Source organism: Gymnodraco acuticeps, unplaced genomic scaffold, assembly GCF_902827175.1.
Source record: "Gymnodraco acuticeps unplaced genomic scaffold, fGymAcu1.1, whole genome shotgun sequence".
In the NCBI taxonomy this organism is placed as follows: Eukaryota; Metazoa; Chordata; class Actinopteri; order Perciformes; family Bathydraconidae; genus Gymnodraco; species Gymnodraco acuticeps.
This window is the reverse complement of record NW_022990864.1, coordinates 22,180-36,919: the sequence shown is the minus strand read 5'-3', so window position 1 is coordinate 36,919 and position 14,740 is coordinate 22,180. Positions and strand designations below refer to the sequence as shown.

Below are 14,740 nucleotides of genomic sequence, written 5' to 3'. Positions count from 1 at the left end.
AAAGTGCATATGAGGCAACGAGCCCCTGGGCACAGACATGCAACGAGCGTCCCGTGTATGCACGCTTACCCATTACATGATTTGATTTGAGATGACTTCTGTTGGCAGTAACACACATAAGCTGTTCATTGCTCATTCATTTGGAAAATATTAACATAAGACTCACAGTAGGATGAAGATGAACCACAGCAAAGCTTAGGGAGAAATATAGATTGGTTTACTGAAGTGACTTAGTTTAATACTGCCACTCAACTGAGCTTTGTTTAAAGATTAAATATGGCACAAGAAATATTGAAATAGGACATATTTGTTAGGAACCTTGACAGACACTTGGACTCAAACGCACGACTCAAAAGAAAGTTTGTTCAAAAAAGTCTTTACTTTGGAAAAGTGTAAAGTTCAAACAAAAATCACTCAGAGGCAAAACGTAGCAAAGGAAATTACAAACTAAATAAACTTGACTATGGTCACAAAGTACAATAATCTCTTGGCGAGACAAGCTGGCTCTCTAAATGACACAAGACGAACTGGCACAGGACAAAGGGAGACAGGACTATTTAGAGGTAAGGGGGAACAGGTGGAAACAATCAGGGGCGGGGCAGACGCTGACGATGGCGGGAAAACACACAAAGGGAGGAAGTAAGGGGACCTGAAATGAGAGACAAGAGGTAAGTACAAAATAAAACAGGAAGTGCAATGACAGGACTAGACAGGTGAACAAAATGACTAAACATAAATCTAACCTGGGCTATGAACTAAATGTGAAATAACATGAACCTGATTAACATGACATGAATAATTTAGCAGACATGACGGGATGTTACAATATTTCTAAGGATTATTGACAGAAAATAATGAAAATGAACACAATAACAGTCCAGAACTCAAACATACTCAACCTGTTACTATTAAAAACTGAGAAATGGTACATCCCAACACAAAAGCTGGAACCTTTATTTATCGATTTATTGATTTTATAAAAATAAATTGCTGTCTTTGTGAGAGGGAATTGATCAGCTCTAAACTTCTCAAAAAGGGTTAGGAGGAAACTAAATTGCAGGAGATGCAATACGTTTTTAGGCAACATATAATTATCTGAATGAGGTATTTTGTTGCTGCGGAGATGAGAAATGTTATTGTATAGATTTAAGGAAATAAATCAAAAACTGAACCATGATTTTTTTAAATATGTTTTCCAAATAAATTGATGTTGTAAAAATAACAATTCCCTCCAATATCTTAAATCACGTTGCGATATCAGTCATTAATCAAACCACGATTATGTATGTTTTTCAGCCCTAATGGAGACGATGCTCTGTATTATGGATCATCTCCATCCTTCTGATGGCAGTTACACATCCGTGAACACGAGGCAGATGACGTGTGGAGTAAACTGCCATTAAATCCCTCGGCTTTCGAGTTATAGCGGTTCATTTTGTTCCCTGTCGATCGCGCGCCGTCCTTCAGCGCTTCTCCATCCTGAGTAATTGGAGAAAGTGAAACCAGTTGTGTAGAGAGCTGAGACTCAGCCAAACAAACGTTGAACTGTGACTCTGCTCTTGGCATATAGTCAGCGCTCATTATTTCTCCCTGTAGCTTTCCGCCTTTCCTTCTCCCAGCAGTCGGTCCTTTAAAGAGACGGCTTCCAGAGTGATGCCCTTGAGGGTGGGAGCAGGGGGTCCACAGCTAAACAAAGACAAGTTGGCATCTAACCTTTATTAAATATTGATGTGACGCTGAATGAGAGTTCATCCTAGAGCCAAATGACAGCCATCTTCAACGCCACGTCTGAAAATCACAACTCTTCACCCATGTTGCTTTTTGAAGTTAGACTGTAATGGGAAATGCAAATATTGAGCTTTCATGGTTTGAAAACGAATCATACAAAGTAGGGCTGCTCAATTAATTGTATTTTAATCGCAATTACGGTTTTGGCTTGTAACGATTATGAAAACAACATAATCGAAATAAAACGATTATTTATATTTTATTTATTTTTATTGGTTTTTCAGTTGAATTATACTTAAAGTTCAGGGTACTCAACTGTTAAAACATACTGTTCACATTTTCGTTTCAATAAATGGATGTTTTCAAAGTAAATGGATAATCGTTTTTTAATAATTGTGATATCAATTATTGACCCAAATAATCGAGATTATGATTTTTGCCATAATCGAGCAGCCCTAATACAAAGAGAAATTATGACTTTTACCCTCAGTTTAAGATTTCAAATTCAAGTTTTAGAGAGGCCTAATGTTCAGTCTATAGGGAAAAGCTTTTTTGTAAGGGTTGCATGGCATTGCAGTTGGCCAATGGGATAAATTGGCAACAATTAGTTTTTAAAGCAAGCGGTACAAGAGAATCAAGGAAAATTCAATGTACTATCATCCTGTTATCATCCCTTCTTTCCTTGTGTTTATAATGTGGTAATTATATATCCAATTGAAGAAGACCGAGTGCAAGACTTCTTTGTTACTCTCTCGATTGCACTGGTTATTTTTGAATGTTCTCAGTGGTGTTTTTCCTCTGTGTTTCGCAGTCATGCGGAGGAACCCCTTCGTGGTGGAGGGCTGCTGTCGGAAAGGATCCCGCAACGCCCTGCAGGAACTCTACAACCCCACACAGGTAGGAGGTTTGCATCTAACTGTCCTGACCTTCATCTCTTCCTGTTTGCACTCTGCTCCTCTCCAGCTGTCAGACGCTGAGGCTCTGACCCCAGCTGGCATGTGGAACGTCCTGTGAACACTTCCATCGTTTTTCTTTGCTTTTAATAACAAAGGATTGTTCCTTGTTGTGCCTTGATGTCCTCTTGACACCCTGTGAAAACTCCAGAGAATAAAATAGCATTAGCATTAATCAGTGGCGAACCGTCAGGGCCTTCAAGGTATTCAGAGCATGGAACACTCAGATAAAACAAACAAAAAATCAATTTAATTATATAAATAAAATGTATAATAAATGAGAATGGTATCCGTGTTGTTGATCTGTAATATTACAGTGTTACGTTGATTTGTTTGTCCTTCTCGGACCATGCACTACGCATTTCAGTGGTTTTGTGTTAGAAAAGAAAGCAACCAATCAGATCTTGTTCTGGGTCTCTGGGAAGAATATCCTTCACCAAGGTATTCTACATCCTTGATCGAATGCCCTGGCCGTTGCACTGAATGAGAGCGTACGTTTGGACTGACAGTTTGATCAACCAATCATATATTGGTTTGTAGCCAATGGGCGTGTTCTTCCAGAGTTCCCCTCGGTTCCAGGGTATTCTAGAAGGCCCGCTAGTTAACTGGCTCGAGACAGAGGATCTAGAATGAATGCGACGAAGCAATTCATGCCGTTTTATTGTTTGTAACGTTGAAATAGCAAGTGCAACAGGTGGAGATGAAGTTGTTGAGGAATTGTTGTGAGTACTCTTTTCAAGACGACAATTCAGCAGTGTTGGGCAAGTTACTTTTAAAACGTAACTAGTAATAGTTATAGTTACTGCTCTCAAAAAAGTAACTAGTTACTTTATTAGTTACTAAATTATAAAAGTAACACGTTACTTTACTTTGAAAATAATAAAGACAACATCATCATCGGCATCGGCGGCGGGGTGTGTGTGTCTACAGACAGTTGTGATAGACACGGTTCGCCACTGGCATTAATAGTTGCTATCGTCCAACAGTAAGTCGGGAAATGTCGCAGGCTTGAGGCGATAAAGCTGTCTTCCAGAAATCTAAACGGTCACAAGAAGACATGTTTTTTTTTTGCCAATTTTAAGTAAATACACTCTGCAAGAACAGAGCAGGAGAAAGACAAAACTACTTCAACAAAGTGTTCGGCGTCAGCAGCTGGTAATCCTCTCTGTGTCTGAGAGAATCAGGACTATTATTGCACCGTCATTGTCTGTTCCAACACAGCGAAGCCTCACATCATTTAGCTCTGCACCATCTAGATTCATGAGCCATCTGAGAACATGACACCTGCTACTACATGATTGCCGTCATGAAGTTCAGGCGAATTATTGCTGCTTTCTTAATGGCTTCTCTCTTTTATTGGGCAGTTTACAATGAGGAGGGAGGATGACAGACTGAGAGGAAGGAGCTGACTAAGGTCTTATCCTGCTGTTAGTTGTTACTATTAAAGAGGATCTATTCAGTTCCTTTCCTGTTGTGTGTTATAGGTTTTTGTGCATGTAAATGGTTTCCGAACGCCTCCATTGGACTCCTTTGTTTATTTCTTGAACATGTGATGTCACTAAATGATACTTGCGATTCTATTGACTAGCGCTCCAACACATTGTATGTGATAGGCTAAGGGGCGGGACATCTCTAAGCAGGTTGACCAATCACAACAGAGCCGGCTAGCTAACCAATCAGAGCAGACTGAGCTCTGGTTTCAGACAGAGGGTGAAAAGAGGTGCTGCAGCACAGACAGTATGAGACAAATAAAGAGCTTTTTAAACATTAAAGCATGGAGACATGTAGAGACACTACATACTGATATACACCTGAACATCAGCAGGAGAGGACTCTTTAAAGTAGAGACACTACATACTGATATACACCTGAACATCAGCAGGAGAGGACTCTTTAAAGTAGAGACACTACATACTGATATACACCTGAACATCAGCAGGAGAGGACTCTTTAAAGTAGAGACACTACATAGCTGATATACACCTGAACATCAGCAGGAGAGGACTCTTTAAAGTAGAGACACTACATCTGATATACACCTGAACATCAGCAGGAGAGGACTCTTTAAAGTAGAGACACTACATACTGATATACACCTGAACATCAGCAGGAGAGGACTCTTAAAGTAGAGACACTACATACTGATTATACACCTGAAACATCAGCAGGAGGAGTCTTTAAAGTAGAGACACTACATAACTGATATAACACCTGAACATCAGCAGAGAGGACTCTTTCAAGTCGAGACACTACATACTGATATACACCTGAACATCAGCAGGAAGGACTCTTTAAAGTAGAGACTACTACATACTGATATACACCTGAACATCAGCGGAGGAGAGGACTCTTTAAAAGTAGAGACACTACATACTGATAGTACACCTGAACATCAGCAGGAGAGGACTCTTTAAAGTAGAGACACTACATACTGATATACACCTGAACATCAGCAGGAGAGGACTCTTTAAAGTAGAGACGCTACATACTGATATACACCTGAACATCAGCAGGAGAGGACTCTTTAAAGTAGAGACACTACATACTGATATACACCTGAACATCAGCAGGGGAGGACTCTTTAAAGTAGAGACTCTACATACTGATATACACCTGAACATCAGCAGAAGAGGACTCTTTAAAGTAGAGACACTACATGCTGATATACACCTGAACATCAGCAGGAGAGGACTCTTTAAAGTAGAGACACTACATGCTGATATACACCTGAACATCAGCAGGAGAGGACTCTTTAAAGTAGAGACACTACATGCTGATATACAGTTAAAGTAACAACACCCATATTCACGACAAACAAATCCAAAATGTTGGTAGAAATAAGTAGATTCATTATAATTGATCAGAATTCTGTAAAACAATTCAAATCTGAATTTTTGGTTTCACACAATTTATCCCATTAACTACAAATCTTGTCTATTCTTCGTTAATTACTGCCGACTACTTTCCGAAGCATAAGATACATTTTAGGATGATTTCCCACCTTCCGGGCAGCCAATATTTTTAAAAGAGCTTTGTTGGCGGCCAACTCACCTTACAGGACGCTGCCAAAAAGGATTGCATTCACAAGCTGTATTGTGAGGAAATTACATTTGCAAGGCCAAAGTCACATTTTGTAATAAGGGAACATGCTGACCAAGTAATTGATTTAATTTCAAACCTTTATTTAACGAGATTGGTCCCATTGAGTTCATAGATCTCTTTTTCAAGGGAGACCTGCAGCAAATAGGTTCCACATGAAACATAAAACAATAAAGGACATTATACATTATATTTACAGGATACATTTACATAGTTATAGACATTTACAAGTGCCCATAGTATCAACGAGCATTTCATTTAGCCTAGCTTTAAAAACATGCAGAGGAATGAGATTGCTCAGTTTCAATTCTTGCTGAAGATTGTTCCAAGCAAGTGGAGCTGATAACCTTTATGCTCCTTTTATGTAGAATTTCTGTGCGATTAAAGAAGACATACATCAGAAGACATCAGCTTTCATATTTGTATTTAGTGGCTCTACTGTGACAAAATGTTCAAAAAGCTCTTTATTTATTGGATTTTCTCGAACTGAAGGGATTTTGTATTAAAGTGACCGCTAATATCCTGGAGTTCAGTAATATGTTATTCTGATTTTTAAGTAGTCCCAGTCGAGCATTAAGGCCCAGACACACCAAGCCGATTTTGGCCGTCGATGGGCGTCGACACGCCCTACTCAGATTGGTGTGTCCCGCACCGTCGTGTCTTTTCAGCCGTGCCGACACCTTTTCGGCCGAAAACCCACCGATTCTACATGTCGAATCGGTGGGCAGTCGGGCAAAGGCTGTCGGCAAAATAAATCACTCTGATTGGCTGTTCAGCTAGAGAATCAGTGCATGAGAAGCGAAACGGAAGTGAGGGACCCAAACAAACTATTAAGAAGGCAAATCTGAGATTTCATTTAACTCCAGCTCTCGACTCAGGTTCGGGAAAGCCCCGTGAGCTTCTCGCTGTAGAGTGAGAATGGAACGCACACGCTATTTGTTGTTTGTTTATATCACGCTGTCTGTTCTTCTTCTCTCGGTTATCACGCAGTCTGTCTTCCGGTTGTTGCGTCTTTTGAATGACGAATACACACTACCGCCGCCTGCTGGTAAGGAGAGTTATTGCCACTCACGCATGTGCAGTTCGTACGTGCTTCTTGGCCGTCGGCTGAAGTCTTTGCGGTGTGTTCCAGTGCGACACATGGCAGAGACGCAGAGCCAACAGTCGGGTCCGTCTGTGTGAGTTCTTTGGTGTCAGCTTGGTGTGTCCGGGCCTTTAGTGGCAGGATTATCTGACAGGTTGTAAGCAGTTTTTGCAGATTACGTATGGAGCTCATGCAGCTTTTATTTGAAGGTAAAACCAACTGGGAAAATAATTGGCATGCTTCCACCATCCTCTCTGCAGGAGATATTTGAGGAGATAGTGAGAAAGCAAGGCCGTAAAATCACATGCGACCCCAAACACATCCTGTATAGAGAGTTTGAGTTGCAGAAGGTATAGATTACCAAACCATGGATCATTTGACAAGAAAAATTTAGAGATCTTTTCATGGACAGTTTTGGGTCTTTCTTTCCAAATTCATTTGACAGCTTAGATGTATGTTGTTCTCACATCCGACAGCTTTGCTTGTTATCTTAGGCTCTAATTTTAGCAACACTCAACACATACTTTGGGGAGTACATTGCTATTACAATCAACAAAGCTACAAAGAACTCAAACTACCAGGTTTTAAGATACAAAAATAAAGTTGTAAAAGGTGTTGTTCTGTTTGCCTTAGACCTCTGAGTGTCCTTGCATGCATCATGAGTATTCAAAACAGTCCCTGCCTCCTGTGGTAATGTAATTCTGACAAAAGGTCCTAAAATGTTGGCGGTGATGGATTACCAATCTCCACAAGTGGACGGAAACCACCTGACGATAGGAGAGGAATTCAACAAAGGATGAGGAGCAAACACAATATGGAGTTTATAGGCTACGAGGGTGGGGAGGGTGACTTAACGGTCCCATGACATGCTTTTCTGGTTGTGACCCGTTCCCTTGTGTGTTCTGAAGGGTGTTCTGCATGTAAACGGTCTGCAGAGTCACAAACCCTCAAAGTACACCCTGTAGCGAGTAAAACTCTAACACAGAAAATACCTGTCTGTGCTGCCCCAGAACGCCTCGTTGGACATTTTCTTTTTCAATTTTTTTCTTCCGGGAACCAAGTGACGTAACGACGACCCAATGCACCAATTGGTCAAAATGGACCAATCCGTGGAGCTGTTACGTTACGTCCGCGGAGCCGTTATGTTAAGACCCTGGATTGATCCAAATTGACCACACACACACACACACACACACACACACACACACACACACACACACACACACACACACACACACACACACACACACACACACACACACACACACACACACACACACACACACACACACACACACACACACACTCAATCTTTTCTCAGCTGCAGCTCCGCCGATTTCTCCTCCCTGAGACGGCGGGACGCGGCGAGGCTGGGAGTCAGTGTGTAAGCACACACACTGACTCCAAGCCAGGCTGCGGGTGTGTGTGTTCGGGCTGTGTCTCACTGTCTCGCAGACGGCCACTGGGCTCACAGGGAGGGGGGGGGGGGGCAGAGCTCCAACAAGCCGTTTAGGACAGAGAGTGAATACACATACTATACAGAGATGCTGTATGAGAATTGCACAATATAAATCTATTCTAGTCGACCTCAACAATGGAATATGATCAGTAGAAATGGCCATGACATGGGACCTTTAAGAAAGGTTTTCCACATGTGGAAGAAACCAATATGTCATTAGTAAGTTTAAGCTTGATACGTTAATGAATTAGGTGTCTACTATATTAAAAAGATGAATGTATTTTAAATAAGGAAGAATGAAAGTAGCCTAAATATAAACCATAAAGATAATTCATTCAGTACGTCCACCTTTAAAACATCAGTCTTTATTTCAAAATGTATTGTAACACTGTAATTTATTTTAATTGTAATCGAATCCTGATTCTGTTCCCTTGCCCCCCAAGCCTGTGTGCTTCATCATGCAAAACCAATCAACATGGAGATTTGAAACATGGGAGGGAAGCTGGAGAACAATGCTTCCTTCTTTCTTTAGAGGAGAGAGGAGGAAGCAGGAGGTGATGCTATCAGTAATGGATGGGATACTTTCTGCTCTTCCTCTCTTCTGCCATCACCATCTCCCTCACTATCTCCCACTGTCTGCAGCTGGTCAAATTCTAAGATTCAAAGGCTTTATTGTCTTATGCACAAAGCCACAGTGTAGACATGGCAATGAGATTCTTCTGACCTGAGCTCCTCCAACAATGCAACATGTATAATAAAATACAGAGATACAAACAAAAAGGTAGTGCAAAAAGTCTGTATACGTGTCAATAGAATATGGGATATGTGCAAGAATATGAAATTAAATAATGTAAATTAAGACAAAATGATATACGGTTTATTGCTGTGATAACTATTTATATGAATAAGTATATTGTCGTCTCTCTCCTCACACCTCCATCTGTCCTTCATCCCCTCTCCTCTCCAGCTTTCTCACATTTAGTGTGTTCTGTTGAACATTCATCACCTTTTTAAATACATACAGGCTTTAAGTGATTTTCTGGACGGCTTTAAGATTAAACTTGGCGCACATGGAATCTCATGTGAAGTCCCATTGATATATTTCTGTGTACTCAAGGGGGTGTTACTGCTGCTAGAGTCAACTTTGTGTGTGTGTGTGTGTGTGTGTGTGTGTGTGTGTGTGTGTGTGTGTGTGTGTGTGTGTGTGTGTGTGTGTGTGTGTGTGTGTGTGTGTGTGTGGTGAGAGGGAATTTAAAATGTTGAGCCTTGGGACATTTTTTGACATATTTTTGTCGGTTTAAGCGTTGGGGTTGAGTTTATTCTTCTTCTTCGCCGAGTCTTGAGGCTTTAAGTCTTCATGTGGAAACAGCTGACTGCTACAAAGCAAATGTGTTGTATTTTATTGCCTAGACCATTTTACAACACTTTGCATATATCTGTGCCAGATGTTGTTGTCTCTACTTGAAGGGGCATCCTCAGGAACTAATTGTCTTGATATTTCTCATACTTCATGCAAGTAGTATTTCTGTAATCCTACTGACAGACAACATGACCTCCTTGATGCAGATAATACATAAATAAACAACAATAAGTATCTGGATGTATGTAATCTAAATGTTATCAGATCAGAGGTTGCCTCTCTTACCTTGTCATTGAATCTGTAACATTATTTCATAAAGCTTCATCACCTAAAAGAAGCAGAGCTCTAGCTAAGCATCACATCCATTTACTTTGTTTTTATTAAAGTCCCACAGCTTCACCTACCTAATAATATTGTATTCTTACTGTTTAGAAAGTCTTGCATTGAACTAATACAGTACAATGATAAATAATGGAATAAATAAGTAACACTTTGGAGTCAAGTCTTCTATCCAGGGCTGAAAGTACAGTATGCAGGCACTCTTTAATAAGTGTACACTACGTTGTGTTTGCACTACCTTCAGTGCTTCATCCTCAGGGCGCTGGTTTCATTCATCACAATTACAATCTGAGGGATTGGCCAAAAAGACTCCAGAGGGAATGATTTCACGAGGCCACACACAGATATCATCTAAACACAGGGAAGGAAACTAGTAATAATCTCTGTCCTCCTCATGGAAATGTATTTTGTTTAGCTCCTGTAGGCATGTGGACCCCGTTATTACTGAGCCTGGCTCACGGGTTAGTTCTGAGTCAGAGAAATTAGGCTGGAGAAAAATCATGTGCAGATATGGCTAATTGTGTGTGTGTGTGTGTGTGTGTGTGTGTGTGTGTGTGTGTGTGTGTGTGTGTGTGTGTGTGTGTGTGTGTGTGTGTGTGTGTGTGTGTGTGTGTGTGTGTGTGTGTGTGTGTGTGTGTGTGTGTGTGTGTGTGTGTGTGTGTGTGTGTGTGTGTGTGTGTGTGTGTGTGTGTGGTAAGATTTGACAGAAACCAGAAATCCTTCATCCGTCCCGCAGCGGGGAAATTTAACGATGTTAAATAAGTACACTTTGAAAGTGAGTGATCACATAAGATCAGGAGTATATGTTTTCTCTTTTCACAATGAATATTTTGCTCACGTTACTGTACATTTTCACATTCATCCATCGCTTCATGGTTTCTAATCGAAAATATGAATAATGAGTAAGAGAAAATTCAAGTATTTGTACAAGATTATTTTCTGGATGTGTCAGCGTAGTCGGCAGGGCGAAAACACAATCAGATGAAAGTATGTAGACTAAGTATTTATACACTCATCATCACAGTCATGTAGCCTCGAGCTGTTTACCCCGCTCCTCGGCTGCCTTTTTTTTTGTGTGTTGGAAATCAGTCCTGGTAGATTTTGGTCTTTCTCTTTAGAGTGATCACACAGCACCATGGCAACAGGGCATTTCATCTGATGAGGATGATTGCATTGAGTCACTTGTTCAATTGTAATTTATTTAAAGAGGACATGTTCTGCTCATTTCCAGATTTCATATGCCAGTATGTAGGGTCTCTACTTTAAAGAGTCCTCTCCTGCTGATGTTCAGGTGTATATCAGTAGTGTCTCTACTTTAAAGAGTCCTCTCCTGCTGATGTTCAGGTGTATATCAGTATGTAGTGTCTCTACTTTAAAGAGTCCTCTCCTGCTGATGTTCAGGTGTATATCAGTATGTAGTGTCTCTACTTTAAAGAGTCCTCTCCTGCTGATGTTCAGGTGTATATCAGTAGTGTCTCTACTTTAAAGAGTCCCCTCCTGCTGATGTTCAGGTGTATATCAGTATGTAGTCTCTACTTTAAAGAGTCCTCTCCTGCTGATGTTCAGGTGTATATCAGTATGTAGTGTCTCTACTTTAAAGAGTCCTCTCCTGCTGATATTCAGGTGTATATCAGTATGTAGTGTCTCTACTTTAAAGAGTCCTCTCCTGCTGATGTTCAGGTGTATATCAGTATGTAGTGTCTCTCCTTTAAAGAGTCCTCTCCTGCTAATGTTCAGGTGTATATCAGTATGTAGTGTCTCTACTTTAAAGAGTCCTCTCCTGCTGATGTTCAGGTGTATATCAGTATGTAGTGTCTCTACTTTAAAGAGTCCTCTCCTGCTGATGATCAGGTGTATATCAGTATGTAGTGTCTCTCCTTTAAAGAGTCCTCTCCTGCTAATGTTCAGGTGTATATCAGTATGTAGTGTCTCTACTTTAAAGAGTCCTCTCCTGCTGATGTTCAGGTGTATATCAGTATGTAGTGACTCTACTTTAAAGAGTCCTCTCCTGCTGATGTTCAGGTGTATATCAGTATGTAGTGACTCTACTTTAAAGAGTCCTCTCCTGCTGATGTTCAGGTGTATATCAGTATGTAGTGTCTCTACTTTAAAGAGTCCTCTCCTGCTGATGTTCAGGTGTATATCAGTAGTGTCTCTACTTTAAAGAGTCCTCTCCTGCTGATGATCAGGTGTATATCAGTAGTGTCTCTACTTTAAAGAGTCCTCTCCTGCTGATGTTCAGGTGTATATCAGTATGTAGTGTCTCTACTTTAAAGAGTCCTCTCCTGCTGATGTTCAGGTGTATATCAGTATGTAGTGTCTCTACATGTCTCCTTGCTTTAATGTTCAAAAAGCTCTTTATTTTTCTCATACTGCCTGTGCTGCAGTACCTATTTTCACCCTATGTCTGAAACCATGGCCCAGTCTGCTCTGATTGGTTAGCTGGCCGGCTCTGTTGTGATTGGTCAACCTGCTTAGAGATGTCCCGCCCCTTAGCCTTATCACGTACAATGTGTTGGAGCGCTAGCCAATAGAAGCGTGAGTGTTACAAAGTGATATCTTTACCTTAACCTTTGGTTGTTAGCCGTTACAGACAATTTACACGCACAGAAACCATAACACACTAAAGGAAAGCACAATAGGGGCTCTTTAAGTTTCTTCCAAGCAATGATAAACAATGTGTTGCTGAAAGGGTCTGAAAACTCTTACGGGGGTTTTGTGATTGATAGATCCTCTTTTAAACTGTCCTCCTCCTTCCACTGCTTCTCTGCGTTTGGGTTGCATTAGCAGCGAGCTAAACAAAATAGCCCACACAGACGCCTCCTCCAACTCGATTTGAGGGATTTTAAGGCAGGTGGATCCACTCCCACATGCTCTGCTTTTGTCCTGCGGCCTCCTCCTGCGCTCACATACCCAAAACACGATGAATAATGAGGGTAGTTTGATGATTGATTGATAGATAGTTTCATTGGAAAATAAGCAGTGTTTCATCTTGTTACGTGAGTAAAACGCATTTTAGCCACTTGCTTTCTTTCAGTCGCATCATCATTTGGACACAAACCTAAATTGATTATTAAACTGAAAGACTTTTTGGCTGTTTCTCGCCGTCCAAATGATGCAACTTGGATGGAAATGACAACCAACACTTCTAAGTGAGTATTTAACTGTTTCATAAATGGATGCATTCAGCCAAGGGGTGGAAAGTGTCTGCGCCACAAGATACTACTTGTCTGGATTGTTTTACCAGCTGTGTGTGTGTGTGTGTGTGTGTGTGTGTGTGTGTGTGTGTGTGTGTGTGTGTGTGTGTGTGTGTGTGTGTGTGTGTGTGTGTGTGTGTGTGTGTGTGTGTGTGTGTGTGTGTGTGTGTGTGTGTGTGTGTGTGTGTGTGTGTGTGTGTGTGTGTGTGTGTGTGTGTGTGTGTGTGTGTGTGTGTGTGATATGCAGGAACAGCAGCTTCAGACACTGGCATCGACTTGAAAGAAACGTGGCACCTTTCACCCTCAGCGTCTGAGTGTAGCTCTGTAAAACCTGTGTGTGTGTGACTCTGGGTTGAAAGACAAAGGGATTTAGAGGCGGAGGCTTCACTCTTTGTGTTTCACTGGAGGCCGCGCATGTGAGCATCGCTGCGGAGAGGAGGAGAGACAAAGGGATTTAGAGGAGAGGTTTTGTTCTGCGAGAAAATAATCTGCGTCGAGAAACAAGAGACCGCATTTCAGAGATTTTCTGAAGATCAACGGGGGAAATTGTTTTATGATCTTGACATAACGAGCTTGTTTGCTTTCTCATCTTTGTGTGGCACAAGACAACGTACACATTGTAACATCCTGTGAGAATGCAGCCCTTGTTGCCTCGTTCCCATGGAAGCTCATTGTCGTCCTAATTCATTATCAGAGAACAAAACCCCCGGATTTCACATCAGGAGTTGTTGGAATGGATTTCCACATCGATTTCAAGTCAACACTTTTCCAAAAATGTTTATTTCTCAGTTTCAAAAGGAGCTGTTATTGTAGGTTAAACGAAAAATAGTTGATAAGCTGGGAGATATGGGTAATACTCTTTTATGAGAAAAGAACAATTGTAAGAGCCATTTTAATGAAAGTCATGTTTGGGTTGAGGGTCCTATTCCCTATCACACAGGTATTTAAGGTGTGTGTTGTTGGGCAATTGTTTTTTGACCGCAGAACCTCGAGTGTGAATACGGCAAAGGATTGTTTGTTAAGGAAATGAATGGAAATTGACTTTATTCTGCAACAACAATACAATAAATGGTTTGTATTATTCCGCATCTGAATACAAAACTGCCAATACATCATTAAAACAACACAATCTGTGTCTATAAACACAGTAAAGCGCGTCAGACAAGTTATTCCCGGGAGTTAAAACCACTCACTCCTCTACGGCATCGGCTCCACCTCCCTCAGTGGACTCCAGCGTGTCCAGAACGCAGCCGCCAGACTCCTCACCCACACCACATCATGGCTTCACATCACCCCGGTCCTCAAAGAACTCCACTGGCTCCCCGTCTCACCGTATCCACTACAAACTCCTGGTCCTCACTTACAAAGCCCTCCACCATCTGGCCCCGCCCCCCTACCTCACTGACCTCCTCATCCTCTACCAACCACCCCGGTCCCTCAGATCCACCTCAGCCGGTTTGCTTTCCATCCCCAAGGCCAAACTCCGGAGCTTCGGGGACAGAGCCTTCTCTGTGGCTCTGG

The 14,740-nt window shown here is 41.4% G+C and overlaps 1 protein-coding gene across 1 annotated transcript in view; it reads left to right on the top strand.

Moving 5' to 3' along the window:
• Nucleotides 1-2,539: 2,539 nt before the first annotated feature.
• The window catches only part of chst11 (carbohydrate (chondroitin 4) sulfotransferase 11), a gene marked incomplete at its 5' end in the record, with an annotated part of 32,511 nt that continues 20,310 nt past the window's right edge, over nt 2,540-14,740 (top strand). The window contains 1 exon segment of the mRNA XM_034233257.1: nt 2,540-2,625. Within this exon segment, the coding sequence (XP_034089148.1) occupies nt 2,540-2,625 (86 nt within the window).